Consider the following 14,927-nt stretch of genomic DNA (forward strand, 5'->3'; position numbering starts at 1 on the left):
GTCTTAAAGTTGCCAGGATTAAAGTTGTTTAAGAAGAAGACAAAGCTATAGAATATATTTTCTTTGGTTTGTTTAACAAGGCCAAGAGACCCTGTATTGGGGACCATGTCTTCTTTGTTCCTCAAGGCAATATAGAAATATTATCCTTGTACATAATTGATCATTATTTTTAAGAAAATCCAATTCCCTTTATACAAAAGCATATTAAATATAGACTTGCAAAATTATTTAGGAGGATAAGTACGTGGCTTAAGCTGGAGACTACCTCCCAGCTGGGGCTTCCTGCAAGTGCATGCTCATACCACTACCAATTATTTCCCTGCATTAATCTTCAGACAGCATTATTATAAAGCTTTGCGCTTACCCGTGGATGGAGATTCGTACAGTCAGTCCACTTAATATAGTTATAATAAAACATTAGTTGTGATGATAGGCCACCAAAGTGGCTGTAGTTTAGTGGTAAGAATTCTACGTTGTGGCCGTAGAGACCTGGGCTCGAATCCCCACCAGATCATAAGGATAATGTGGATAGTGTTTGCTGCTTAGAGAGAATGACTCGTGACCATTTACACTAGATGGTATGTGTATCATTTCAGTGACTGTTTGGGAAAAATCTGGCATCTCCACTTTGTTGTTTGCAGGGAACAATTGATTAGCAGATTCGGGGATGGCTTTCTTGACATAGTATTGCTAAATAATGGAGACGACCAACACTCCTTTGATCTTGAGATACTTTCAGTCGTCTGTATCACCGGAACTATCTTTCCTGCATGATCATGAAATAGAAATCAATAGTTGATATCATTATTATACAAATGACTTTCTATAAATCAGGGAATTAAAGTCATGGAATACATATATAACCCAGTTGCTGTTAAGTGAATAGTAACTATAAGGCTTGTTCCCCCGGCCATCTCCTTATGTACGTAATTTCATCTACGTTTTAATGAATAAAAGCTGGAAAATAACTAAGAGGTTCAAGCTTATACGATATATATGCACAGTGCAGTTATGTTCTTCTAGATAGAACCTTATTGTCACATACGCACTCTATGATGAAAGCTGATTTAATTACTTACAGAACAGTGGTAAGAGTTCCAGTCTTGAGTTCTTGGAACTTTACTGGCCAACTTGGTTCCAACAAAGAGAAGTATCCATTTAACTGTTGTAATTGGAGCTGATGCTGAAGTTAGATCTGCAGACTCCATAATATTTAGACTTGATGAAAAATCCCTAGATGGGGTAAGCAATTAATTAGCAGCTGCTCTAGGAATCTCTCACTTTTGATATATATTCACTAAACCAACTGCCTTTAGGACGTTTTCCTTGCCATTTGAGTTTCCTCTTTACTGTCTCTGATGATCACCTCCAAACAAGATCTTATAAACGATCCTTTTATCAATATAACACGCCTGAAACTTTATGGGGTTCAGTGGCTATCAAAACCCATTATATTGTCTAAATTATTATATTATTGGCTGAAACTTTTGCTCGCTTTTGCAAATACTAGTCTATGTCCATAGAGATAAAAATGTTTCGTCCTATATGAGAATTGAAGTGATATATCTTTGGTAAAATAATTTATTTACTGGGGAAAGTTAAAAAAAAAAAAAAGAGAGGAGAAAATCATGGAGATAATGTTTCATCCCCTTTTTATATTATATGCCATTGTTAAGACGCCCAAGTTACCAAGAATTACAATTCAAAACAATTTCTACTTTCCCATCGAATCCAAGCGTCACTGTAATTGCTTATTAACTAGACTTTTAGTACCCCCACTTGCGAGAGTGATGGGAATCGCCTAGAAGTGTTGCCACTTCTGTAATATTTACAGAAAAATATTTATAATCCTTACAGACTATTGTCCCCTCCATCGAATGAGCACTGAAGTGATTGCCGAGGTTTTAATTGAATACTAATAAACCTTAAATCTCTAAAAACGACATTGGAGATTACACAATTTGGACTATAATGTTTTGTAGTAAATCATTTATAAGTATAGCAATATAGTGAAACTACTTTCACTAGATGATAATTATTGAAATACCAAAAAAAAAAAAAAGGGTACATGAGTACTATTAGTTCTCTAAAGGAGTTTGTATACAAGATTAAGCAAAGATAAAAGGCTCCAAATAAAAGCTTAAGCTAGAAGTAGTTATAAATACAAGCTCCAAAGTGTCTCTCCTTGATAGTTGATAACTAGGTATTATTTGTCTCCATGCTACCATCGTAACTATTAAAATATGATGCATAAGGTAGGGGCACAAGGCATAGCCCTCTTCTTCTAAGATTTCGCTTTGATTCTTCAATTTTATCTTCCTTGCTTGAACCCTGTAAACAAAATAATAATTAATGAGAAGAAGTCTTAAGGGATTATTCTTTAGAGAAAGTCTTAAGGGAGGTTAGCTATAATTTCAATGAGAAGAAGTGATAATTTTCAAACCACAAAAGGTGTTTATAAAATTTGAGTAAACGACTTTTCCCCACCCAAGGTTTGCCTTAATGACACTTTCCCACCCAAAAAGTTTCAAAATACTACTTTCCCACCCAAAGCCAATTCTGATGGAGAAAATTCTCTCCCTCACCACCATTTGAACCTTCGGTCTTCTCTCTATAAAATCTCTCTCACTTTGTCACTTGATTTCTTGCCGATTGTCGACCATCGCAAAGCTAGAGTTTTTTGTTCTTAGCTAATTTTCAGCTGATTCCAATGGTGAATATTCAATTAGCCAACACCATTCGATCCACCTACCGCCACTCTACAAAAACCCTCTTATTGTTGCTGCTGGTAACTCGCCGAACGCCGGCTTAGAAAGTAAAGTGAATTTTAGGTATTAATGGAATATAAATGTTGGATGAGAAAGTGGCATTTGGAAACTTTTTAGGTCAAAAAGTGTCATTTAGGCAAACCTTGGGTGGGAAGAAGTCATTTACTCTTATCAAATTAGATCAAACCTTATGGGAGGTTAGTGAAATTAACCCTTTTTCTGAATATGGGATTATTACCTTGTGGTTAGTCAAAAATAAAAGTGAGCGTCAGATTGAAAAGAACAAAACCCTGTTTTCAGATTTAAGAAACAATTGGGGGAGAAAATAGAAATGTACACCAAAAGGCAAAAGTATAACTGTGTTTAGTATTTACTTACGGCTTGAGTTGTTGATGAATTCCTGTAAGGTGTGGTGAGTGTCTGCACTCGGTCATGAAGGAATTGTATATACCCAATAGCTTCTGTTAGTACAGAGGCTGTATCTGTCTGCATAAAAAGTTATTATAAAGTTGGTTTGTCATTGAGTTGGCTTGGTGGGTTCTGATGAAGAAGTTATTAAATGTATATTACCTTCCCAAAGGGTGCCACCATCTTCTGAAGAGCTTGAATTCTGTCTCCTAATTTCTCCTTTCTAACCTATCAACACCCAGTATAAAGTTGTATCAAGAAAATCTGAATCAAAATGAAAATTCATTAACCCAGATAATCGTTTAATATACATAGTTACCTTCAGTGGCGGGCATGAGGATCGTGATCGCGACTTCCTGAAATCTTGACGTGTTTCCTTCGACTCTGTAAAACTACCAGGTCTCTTTGTCCTTGTAACCCCATTTACCAATCTTGGCATCTTTAAAATAAAGTAAATTCAGTTCATGGATATTCAAATTGATATTGGTATCTAAGGCAATCTGAAAACTCACAAGTTAGCTATGGTTATAAAACAGAGTTGCATATTCTTCTTTAATATCCGAAAACTATTTGTCGATTGTCTTTTGCATATTTTGATCAGATTTCAAGATTACTTCTAAAAACGTCTCACTTAAATACATTTTCTCAAGATTTATTGTAATCCTATCGTCATTCCAAAGAGTAAAGAATTGCATTCTGATTGTTTAATGAAAGAATTTTCCTACATGGAAAACTGAAACACAAAACATGAGTAAGGGGACATACAGCACAGAGTGAATGAAGATATAATATAGACGTTCATGACTTTCTGACTTATGAGAATTCCGAAGTAAATTGAATCTTGAAAGCTATAATTAAATAAGGCACAACTAAGAATAAAAAATATAAGAAAGTGATACCCACTTTGTTCGAGCTGTTAGAGGGACTAGCATCTTTAATAAGTTCTGGCATGCCATCATGGCCCATAAATGTTGTTTCACTTAATTTACCATGAATCATATCATGCGAAGACTGGCTAAAAAAACTCTCATCATGGTATGTAGAAGTTAAAAGATCCAAAGCTTGTAAATTGGGAGACCTTGAAACCAATGAAGCACACAAATCCGAGGCCGAAGAAATAATTGTACTTGGAAATACATGGCTGATGAATCCGTTAGATGTAACTGCACTTGGGGAGGCTTGAGGATTATGGCACCCTGCTCCTGCCGAAAGCTGCAGTTGAGTTATATCACGATCCAAAGAGAAGTGATTGAGCCATAGATTTTCACCAAGATCATAAGGATAATGTGGATAGTGTTTGCTGCTTAGAGAGAATGACTCGTGACCATTTACACTAGATGGTATGTGTATCATTTCAGTGTACTGTTTGGGGAAAAAATCTGGCATCTCCACTTTGTTGTTTGCAGGGAACAATTGATTAGCAGATTCAGGGATGAAGCTTTCTTGACCAATAGTATTGCTAAATAATGGAGACGACCAACACTCCTTTGATCTTGAGATACTTTCAGTCGTATCTGTATCACCGGAACTATCTTTCCTGCATGATCATGAAATAGAAAGTCAATAGTTGATATCAATTATTATACAAATGACTTTCTATAAATCAGGGAATTAAAGGTCATGGAATACATATATAACCCAGTTGCTGTTAAGTGAATAGTAACTAGTAAGGCTTGTTCTCCCGGCCATCTCCTTATGTACGTAATTTCATCTACGTTTTAATGAATAAAAGCTGGAAAATAATACTAAGAGGTTCAAGCTTATACGATATATATGCACAGTGCAGTTATGTTCTTCATTGATAGAACCTTAATTGTCACATACGCACTCTATGATGAAAGCTGATTTAATTACTTACAGAACAGTGGTAGAGTTCCAGTCTTGAGTTCTTGGAACTTTACTGGCCAACTTGGTTTCCAACAAAGAGAAATATCCATTTAACTGTTGTAATTGGAGCTGATGCTGAAGTTGAAGATCTGCAGACTCCATAATATTTAGACTTGATGAAAAATCCCTAGATGGGGTAAGCAATTAATTAGCAGCTGCTCTAGGAATCTCTCACTTTTGATATATATATTCACTAAACCAACTGCCTTTAGGACGTTTCCTCGCTCAGTTGAGTTTCCTCTTTACTGTCTCTGATGATCACCTCCAAACAAGATCTTGATAAACGATCCTTTTATCAATATAACATGCCTGAAACTTTATGGAGGTTCAGTGGCTATCAAAACCCTATTATATTGTCTAAATTATTATATTAATATTGGGTGAAACTTTTGCTGTCTTTGCAATACTAGAGTCTAGTGTCCATAGAGATAAAAAAAAATGTTTCGTCCTATATGGAAATTGAAGTGATATATCTTTGGTAAAATAATTTAAGTTTACTGGGGAAAGTTAAAAAAAAAGAAAAGAGGAGGAAATTCATGGTGATAATGTTTCATTCCCCTTTTTATTATTATATGAACATTGTTAAGACGTCCAAGTTACCAAGAATTAATCAATTCAAAACAATTTCTACTTTACCCATCGGAATCCAAGCGTCACTATAATTGCTAACTAAACTAGACTTTTAGTACCCACCACTTGCAAGGAAGTGATGGGAATCGCCTAGAAAGTGTTGGCCACTTCTGTTATATTTACAGAAAAATATTTATAATCCAGTACAGACTATTAGTCCCCTCCATCGAATGAGCACTAATGCAAAATGTAAAATATGAAGTGATTGCCGGAGGTTTTAATTGAATATTAATAAATCTTAAATCTTTAAAAGCGAAAAATAGTGCGAACAAATTATATAAAATAACTATATATATAAACACAAGATTTATAGTGGTTAATTCTCTATATGAGAGTTACTTCTATTTTGTCATTGTCAAATTTTACTATAAAGAGAAGAAGAAATATTACAAGAATCTCTAGAGCCTCACAAATTGGCTCACTCACCAAACCCTATTTGATGGCTTTCACTCTTTAATTGTGACTTTGTCTTCTATTCAATTTATGATATCTAACTCTAAAACTTAACCTTTTTTTATAGGTAATATATGAGACACAATTCTTAATGGACTCAAATCTCATATCCTAATAGGAATTATATTTTAATTCCTAATACAATTATAATTCTATTTCTAATTGTATTCCTACAAGAAAACAATTTTACTTAAACACAAATTAGGAAAACTCATGTCCTAATCCAACTCTAATTTGGATTGAATTTGGCTTAAAAATCTCAACAATTACTCTTTCTCATAATGATTGGAAGTGTCCGAACCAGCTTGCACGTGTCTCAACCAATCTCCTGAGACCTTAAAACTATCAATCAAGTAAGAACTTCAGTGATCATCCCTATTAACAACTGTAAAGACTTGAACTCAGGAGATCATGTTAGATCTCTTTTACCACAAATTTTGTTCGTAGTTACTACCTGAAAGCAAAAACGCGATTAGGAAATAGTAAGTTTTTTTCTCTAAATTGACTTTGAACTTATACTAAGATAAAATTAACCTAAGAAAGAGGAAGGAAACAAATCAAATAAGATGGACAAAGACTCTCCTAATCATATGATTTACACTCATAATTTGATTAATAATTTGGCTAAAAAGTGTCTAATCAAAGCTTCCTTTTAACTAGTGCCACAATAAAAATGAGCTGCCACAAGAAATTGAAGTCCCCCAGACTTTCTTTTCTGTGTGTATATGGATTAAGCAAGAGATCAACTTATTGATCTTTAATTAAATATTGACTGCGACAACCATATATAATCCCCGGAGTATGATATCTAGATTGTCCACTAAATTATCATATCAAAGAATAAATAAAGAATACTTAAAATGTCCTAATTAAAGTACTGATTGACCATATAACAAAGAGTGACGGTCATGGGCCACTGAGGAGGACTGAGGGAGAAATTATGGGCAAGCTTTTTGTCGCTGCATGCATGCCTTGGTTTCAGCCTTTCCCTCAGGTCTCCAGCCTGCCCATTCCACAACATCATCTATCTCTTCTTATTTATTTCTTTATTGGAAAGAGTAAACCAGACTGGTTCCTCCGAGTTCAGCTATAATAAGCAAATCACGGCGCTGCAACTATTGATCAATCTGGGAAGATTTATGTCGCTTAATTTGATTATTGGTCTACTATGATACTAAGAGTCAAAATCTTAATCGTTACAGTATATTCTCTTATTGTATACAATAACTTTTTAATTATTGCAACTACATCGGGATTCCAAGATGCCATTTGTAGGCTTTTAAGTCAGCTCGAGTATTATACGCAGCTAGAATCTGTAAACAAGTTGCATACAGCATATATATAGGCTCCAATTGGAATCCACGTTGGACGCATTATCTTGCTTGGACATTATTAAAATATATATAATATAGTTTCGACATTCTTTATGGAAAAAGAAAAAAAAAAAAAAAAAGTGTTATTCAAATATTAATCTCTGCTATCATTTTCATTCAGATATGGGGCAGCTCTCAACTACGCCCACCTATAAATTTTCTGCATATACACACTAGGGTTAAACAATAGCTTGATGGGAAATATTAGTTCATCATGTGGTGCTTCACCAGAATCACCTATATAAACTTGCCAGCTGAATATAAAACTGACGTTAATCAGAACTTTCGAATAAGAACTACTGGTTCTTCACTTCATCGAACGATTATCTTTAGTGATTCAATGAATACGAATTAGTTTGAAACCTTATGATACAAGGAATCAAAGCTAAATTTAATAGTGGGAGATGCCCTGAAAAGTAGGTCTTAAAGTTGCCAGGATTAAAGTTGTTTAAGAAGAAGACAAAGCTATAGAATATATTTTCTTTGGTTTGTTTAACAAGGCCAAGAGACCCTGTATTGGGGACCATGTCTTCTTTGTTCCTCAAGGCAATATAGAAATATTATCCTTGTACATAATTGATCATTATTTTTAAGAAAATCCAATTCCCTTTATACAAAAGCATATTAAATATAGACTTGCAAAATTATTTAGGAGGATAAGTACGTGGCTTAAGCTGGAGACTACCTCCCAGCTGGGGCTTCCTGCAAGTGCATGCTCATACCACTACCAATTATTTCCCTGCATTAATCTTCAGACACCATTATTATAAGGTTTTGCGCTTACCCGTGGATGGAGATTCATAGAGTGAGTTAGTCCACTCAATATAATTATAATAAAGGATTAGTTCTGAGAATAGGCCACCAAAGTGGCTGTAGTTTAGTGGTAAGAATTCTACGTTGTGGCCGTAGAGACCTGGGCTCGAATCCCAGCAGCCACAATTCCTTTTTTTTTTTTTTTTTTACCGAGCCTAGGTCTGCAAAATCCTTTTTTGCACAGAGTAGAAAAGAAAAATGTCTGTTTTTAGCTTTGAGGAAAGAGTAGAGAAAAATGTTGCTTGGGTTTAGTGACCACACTCATTTAAGCATTGAGAGAAACGTGGCTACGCTGATTGAGCTCTCTCGTTTTTGCGCTTTGAGGAAGGGAGTAGAGAATTGATGTTTGGGCTTTAGTACGGGAATTGGTAGCGTGAAAGAGAAAGCCCAAGTAATATTACACTTAATTCTTCTCATAAACTTTCTTTTTTAATGATGATATAACAATTTGTAATTGATCAACTATAATTTATCATATGAGGTCTAATACAAACTAACCAATTATAAATTATTACATCAGAGTTGTAAGAAAAAATTTATGAGAAGAGGATGTAAAAGCAATATTTTTGTTTTTTTATAACCTTGGGGATCGAACTTACAATTAATAACTTATTCAAATAGATTATTATTATTAACCAATCTATATAAATCGTGTATCTCTTTAAAAATTAATTCGGTTTTTAAAATCTTTGCTAAAAATAAATTTCTAAATGAAATTTTGTACACATATAAATTATAAGTGGGGTTTATTAATGAATTAGGTAAAACCCACATTTGGATAGCTCAAGTGGTAAGACGAGTCTCCATGATTGCTAATAGGAGTGGTTATTAGAGTTTTTATCTGACTAGTAGTTCCAATGTTTTAAGAGATTAGTTGAAGTGTGCGTAAGTTAACTAGACACCCTCCGATAAAAAAAAAAAAAAAAAAAAATGGTATGACAAGCACTGGAAATTGTTTAAGACCCATGACCTCAATTTTGCATCTCTTTGAGGGCAATGAGCCTTTAGTAGGAATTGGGTAAGATAGTTGTTCTTTTGTGTTTTTCAATAGAACTCCCTTTGAAAAATTGGTTTGCCAAGAATAATGTCTAACTTCTATAAACCACATGTTTATTCATTCTCTTACAATGTTTTTCTCTCTTAATGTGGGATGCTAATAATGATGATCATGATGAAATTAATTAGGTGTATGTAAACTGGATCAGACACTTTGTTTTTAAAAAAAAAAAAAATTAGTTGGGGCTTAAAAATCATTTCTCTTCCAAAACTTTTAAAAGTAATTAAATGGATGGGATGAAGAACAACATAAACCGGTCAAACGTAGCGTTTGTAATTGATTTTTGATTCCAAGTACGGACCCCCGGCGACAAAACCAAAAGTTGTAACAGTGACTAGTGATTAGATAATTTAATAGGTAGATGGACGGACCCACAATCTAGCATTTCGGCAAATTAAAGCAAGCCAGGTCGGCTTTATATAAACTTTCCACGTGGCGCCCGCGGTGTTTGCTTTGATGCGGGAAAGTGCGTTGATATCATAGAATTGTTGCACGAGATGAATGGATTGAAGGGGAAGCAAAGGAAATAATGGGCATATTACTTATACGACTGAAAGTGGAGAAGTACTATGAATCAGACCCACATCTTGCACGTTTCACCAATTCAAGCCACTTTAGCCAGCTTTCTATTGCTTAGCCATCTCACTTTGTCTCTTCTTCACCGGCCCAAGACTTTTTTTATATGATTAACCTCAGAAAATTAAAAATTCTTATAATAATATTTTAGATATTTCACCTTAAAGGGACAAAATTATTTTATATCGAGTTAATGATTTTTTTCTATCCAAATAATAGATTAATGACATTTTTTCTTCCATAAATTTTTAAAATATAATTTTATTATCCAAATTTATATTCTGATGGTGAAAAGAGAACAAATGTGATCTATGACATTGGGGCTTTTGAAGAGGGGAGGTTGATAAGTTTTTTGGTAGTGGAATGTTGGATTGTAGTAGTTGGGTTTAATCGAAATATGACTTGGGAGGAATGACTGCATAAACTTTAATCGTTCGATTGCTGACGATTGATAAGGTCGACGGGAGTAGGGTTTAAGAGATTTTAGTAAATGATGATCGGGGAAGAGAATGATGATAGTATGGGGTCGTAACGACGTCGAAATTGGAAACAAAACATAAATTTAGATAATTAAGTGGTATTTTAAAAATTCTTGGATGGAAAAATATCATTAGCTAATTATTTGGGTGAGAAAAAGTTATTTACTCTTGTATATGAGAGAAATACAAGAAGGGAAAGAATATGGGTGAAAAAAAGTTGTTTACTCTTTTATATGGGAGAAATACAAGAAGGAAAGGAATAACCAACAATCTCTCTCATACTAACGTGACAGCTCATAATTAATTAAATTATATGTTTTATATAAATTTTAAATATATTTTACTAATTAATTATAAACTGATTAATTATGAACAGCGCCTAATATTAGTCATCGCTCATAAGCGAAGCTGAGAATGGAGCTGATGGTGTGGGAGCAGAGCAGCCAGATAGACATGAAAAATGATAATTTAATCATAATTTATATTAGTTTGTGCATGAAGACTGCAGCAAAAGATGATATTTGCTAAAAACCAAAGAAACACGAACTCAAAATTGCCGTGTGGGCGTCACGTCCTGTCCTTGTATATATTCCCTCTCTCTCTCTTTCTCTCTCTCTCACCTTTGAATCTAATCACGACGAGTTAAAGAATCCAACTGCCTCAGCCTGATAGATCAGATCCAATGTGAACGATTTCGGAGCTGATTTCTTTTTCCTCTTTAATTTTGTGAACTGTTTGGGCGATGCGTAGCTTCAATTGACGGCAATCGGAGCAACTTTTCAAGAATTAAGAGAGAAACGGTGCCCAAAGTCCAGGAATCTGTTGTGTGAAAGCTTAAATTCTAGTTTTATACTTTCAAAAGGAAAATAGAATAAACCATCTCCAAGGATCCAAGCAAACAACTATAAGCTGCAAGTAAGTATCGATTCTAAAGCCTTCCTTTTTAAAACTCTATAAATATCTCTTTTTAGCTTAAAATTCATTCAATGTCTGTGTTTAAGCTTCAAATTTGATAGCTTTCAGTGATATCAGTAAGTTAATTCGAACTAATTTTTGTTTTTATGTTTAATTGAGCTGCTAGTTTAGTATAACTACAATTACTGGAAAGTAGAATAATTTATGGTAAATTATGGTGATTTGCAGGGAAATGGCAACACTAGTTGAGCCTCCCAATGGGGTCAGGCCTAGAGGGAAGCATTACTATTCAATGTGGCAAACATTGTTTGAAATTGACACAAAGTATGTGCCAATCAAACCCATTGGTCGAGGAGCATATGGTGTTGTGTGTTCTTCTATCAATAGAGAAACAAATGAGAAAGTTGCCATAAAAAAAATCAATAATGTATTTGAGAATCGAATTGATGCACTGAGAACTTTGAGGGAGTTGAAGCTCCTTAGACATATTCAGCATGAAAACGTGATTGCTTTAAAGGATATTATGATGCCGACTCAAAGGTTGAGTTTTAAGGATGTTTATTTAGTTTATGAGCTCATGGATACAGACTTGCATCAGATTATCAAATCTGCACAACCACTGTCCAATGACCATTGCAAATATTTTCTCTTTCAGGTATTAAATTGTCTCTTTATTTGTATGCTGAGATGCTTTCTTGAAATTGAAATAATATATGATCACTCTGTTATAATATGCATTTTTATCTGGGATTAAAAGTTATTCTTTGTCATGCGTCAGCTTAACAGTTAGATGTTTTAATCTTTCATTTGGCATAATATTTGTTTGCTGCAATGTAAATATAGAATATCTGTTTATATGAAAATTATAATAAGAATAGAAATGTAGCAGACGGCTCATGAATGGACTTTATTTAACAGAGTAATAGTAAGTGCTACTGTGTTATTGCTTCTGAATTTAAAGGGGCACTGAAGTAGGTGAAATTATCAACTTGCAGCTGTCTTTGTTATGAGAGTTTATGTTTGGTAATTTTGGCTCTACTGCCAACTTATACTGAACTTATACTGAATCTACAAGTATCTCCAAATGGCAAAGTTGCTTGTAAGTCTAGTGCTAATTGGTTATTTTGCTTAATTGTTTATTTTCAGCTGTTTTTTTTTGGTTCGTGGGCATTGCTTTCTTTGATGCTCATCTGAGCCCTTCTTATATGTAAATTTGCTGAAGGAAGTCGACGGTTTCCAGTCCTCTGGATGATATGGGCTATAAAGATGTAAATCAATCAATGAATTCTTAATACCTCAAGACTCTGATAGTCAGGGGCAATCTGGGCCAGTTGATGTATGCATGGCTTAAAGTCTTGGTTCAGTCCTGTTGCGTTGTAAATTTCTATTTTTACTCCTTCAACGAGGGATTTTGATTCACTTGTATTGCTATCCTTGAATGTGATAAGTTTCCCTTTGTCCCCTGTTATTACCTTTCAAGGTGGGCTTTTAATCCGGGAAAACAACGTATGGTTGAAAACTTGATCGTTACTAAGAGTTGCCAGGTCCAAGAACTCCCATGACTGTTTTCTCGACAATATAAGTATATAACTTATAACTTTTTTATAAAAGCCTTCTCTGTGTGGCATTTTTAGGCTTCTGAAAGCAGTGTTATAGAAAACTATAGGTAGTTTTCCTTTTTTTTTTTCTTTTTAATTTTATTTTTGGGTAACTAATTCTATTTGATGTTTTAGTTGCTACGAGGACTGAAGTACCTTCACTCAGCAAACATCCTTCACCGTGACTTGAAGCCTGGGAACCTCCTTGTCAATGCTAACTGTGACCTCAAGATATGTGATTTTGGACTGGCACGAACCAGCAGAGGCAATGAACAGTTCATGACTGAATATGTTGTCACCCGTTGGTACCGTGCACCTGAGCTACTCCTTTGCTGTGACAACTATGGAACATCAATTGACGTTTGGTCTGTAGGATGCATCTTTGCTGAAATTCTTGGTAGGAAACCTATTTTCCCTGGAACAGAGTGCCTTAACCAGCTAAAACTAATAATTAATGTCCTTGGAAGCCAACTAGAAGCTGATCTTGAATTCATTGATAATCCAAAAGCTAGGAGGTTCATTAAATCACTCCCCCACACCAAGGGTACACACTTCTCCCAACTTTATCCCCAGGCTGATCCTTTAGCCATAGACTTGTTGCAAAGGATGCTTATTTTTGAACCATCTAAGAGAATTACGGTCACAGAAGCACTCCAACACCCTTACATGTCAGGGCTTTATGATCCCCGTTGTAACCCACCTGCCCAAGTCCCAATCAATCTTGACATTGATGAGAATGTCGGGGAACAAGTGATTAGGGAGATGATGTGGAATGAGATGCTTCATTACCATCCTGAAGCTGCATTTGTCAATGCATAGGTAATGCCCTTGTAGCATCCTCTGATAATGTTGCTTCTTTACCATGTATTAATAATTTAAAAGAAGAATTTAAGTGAACTGTGCTGTTGAAGTAATTCTGCTAAGATTTTAGTTTAGCAACTTGTTTATTAGTTTGAGTTCCTTTCGAAGGACATGCTTCAAATTTTGTAAATATGTAAGATGCTACTTTTGTAGTTTAAAAACATTGGCTGTTGTATTATTTATGATGTGTGTGTATGACATCTAAGTCCTAATATTCAAGTGAAAGAATTAAAGATATCGGCGATCGATAATTACGGTTATGATAGAATTATTAATGAGATCTCATTATTGGTTGTCTGCTACCTGTAGAGTTAACACACTGTTCTCTGCTTTGACACCCATTTAAGGGGAGCTGATATACTTCTTATAGTTAACAATTATTTCACTGAATAATGTATCGTTGGCCGAATCTTTTTTTGAATTAAGCCTAATGTTTGGGAGATACTAGACTTGTCTTGAAGGTTAAGAAAAATCTGAGAAAAAGATTCTTCTGAGTCTGCTTTTGGAACTTGAAAAGGTATGTTAAGGTGAAGATATCTCAACTTCTTCACGCAGTGGCAGAGCGGGAAGATTATCTTACAAGCTTTGAAGGTAATTTCTGTTTCAGAGGATTGTGTTATGATTGTGAATATCAGATTCCTAGCCAGATTTTATATATATGTTATCGTATCATATGGTTAACATTTGGAAAACCTCTTTAGTTTCAATAAAGGTGAATTCCATTATTCGATCTTATAATATTTGGTCTAATTAAGTATGAAATGTGTGGATTTAGGAAATGAATGGAAACCAAGGGGCTGCAAATGGGTAGAACCCACGAATATGAAAGAATGTATATCAGACCTTTATCCATCTAGAAAAAAGGTTTCATCCTATTTTTCATAATCAACTGAATCTGTGCGTTATTAGGCGAACTCTCAAGAAAGCAACACCAATCGGTCAACCTCATAAAAGGGACAAGTAGTGTGGACACCAAACGCAAAGTCAAGTCTGAAATTGTAATTACTGTTAGTACACTCTAGTTTTTTTTTCTTATCACCAACGTTGTCCAGGTCAGTTTGTGTGTATCTCAATTAATCTCCCAAATATTTTTTTTTTTAATCATCAGG

General features: G+C 34.6%; 2 protein-coding genes and 1 non-coding gene across 4 annotated transcripts; 2 read left to right on the forward strand and 1 right to left on the reverse strand.

Moving 5' to 3' along the window:
* Positions 1-2,067: 2,067 nt before the first annotated feature.
* On the reverse strand, positions 2,068-5,318 carry LOC116145693 (transcription factor bHLH110-like). The gene is made up of 6 exons (XM_031431149.1): positions 5,035-5,318; positions 4,080-4,713; positions 3,496-3,615; positions 3,339-3,404; positions 3,147-3,254; positions 2,068-2,331 (listed from the first exon to the last, which is right to left on the reverse strand). The coding sequence occupies exons 1-6, from the start codon at positions 5,163-5,165 to the stop codon at positions 2,200-2,202; spliced, it is 1,191 nt and encodes a 396-aa protein (XP_031287009.1). The 5' UTR covers positions 5,166-5,318; the 3' UTR covers positions 2,068-2,199.
* Positions 5,319-8,385: 3,067 nt separating this feature from the next.
* On the forward strand, positions 8,386-8,457 carry TRNAH-GUG. The gene has a single exon. It is a non-coding gene; the product is annotated as a tRNA-His (tRNA).
* A 2,488-nt stretch (positions 8,458-10,945) lies between these two features.
* Positions 10,946-14,857, forward strand: LOC116145669 (mitogen-activated protein kinase 7). 2 transcript variants are annotated; one of them, XR_004130406.1, is made up of 5 exons: positions 10,946-11,359; positions 11,588-12,014; positions 13,093-13,776; positions 14,267-14,409; positions 14,594-14,857. XR_004130406.1 is itself a non-coding variant. In XM_031431119.1 (3 exons), exons 2-3 carry the CDS (start codon positions 11,592-11,594, stop codon positions 13,774-13,776), a joined length of 1,107 nt encoding a protein of 368 aa, XP_031286979.1. In that variant the 5' UTR covers positions 10,946-11,359; positions 11,588-11,591; the 3' UTR covers positions 13,777-14,037. The 2 variants fall into 2 exon arrangements, 1 of the variants encoding a protein (XP_031286979.1); XM_031431119.1 differs by lacking the exons at positions 14,267-14,409; positions 14,594-14,857 and having other exon boundaries at positions 13,093-14,037.
* The last annotated feature ends 70 nt before the right edge of the window (positions 14,858-14,927 follow it).

This window comes from Pistacia vera, unplaced genomic scaffold (assembly GCF_008641045.1).
Source record: "Pistacia vera cultivar Batoury unplaced genomic scaffold, PisVer_v2 Contig464, whole genome shotgun sequence".
Classification (NCBI taxonomy): Eukaryota; Viridiplantae; Streptophyta; class Magnoliopsida; order Sapindales; family Anacardiaceae; genus Pistacia; species Pistacia vera.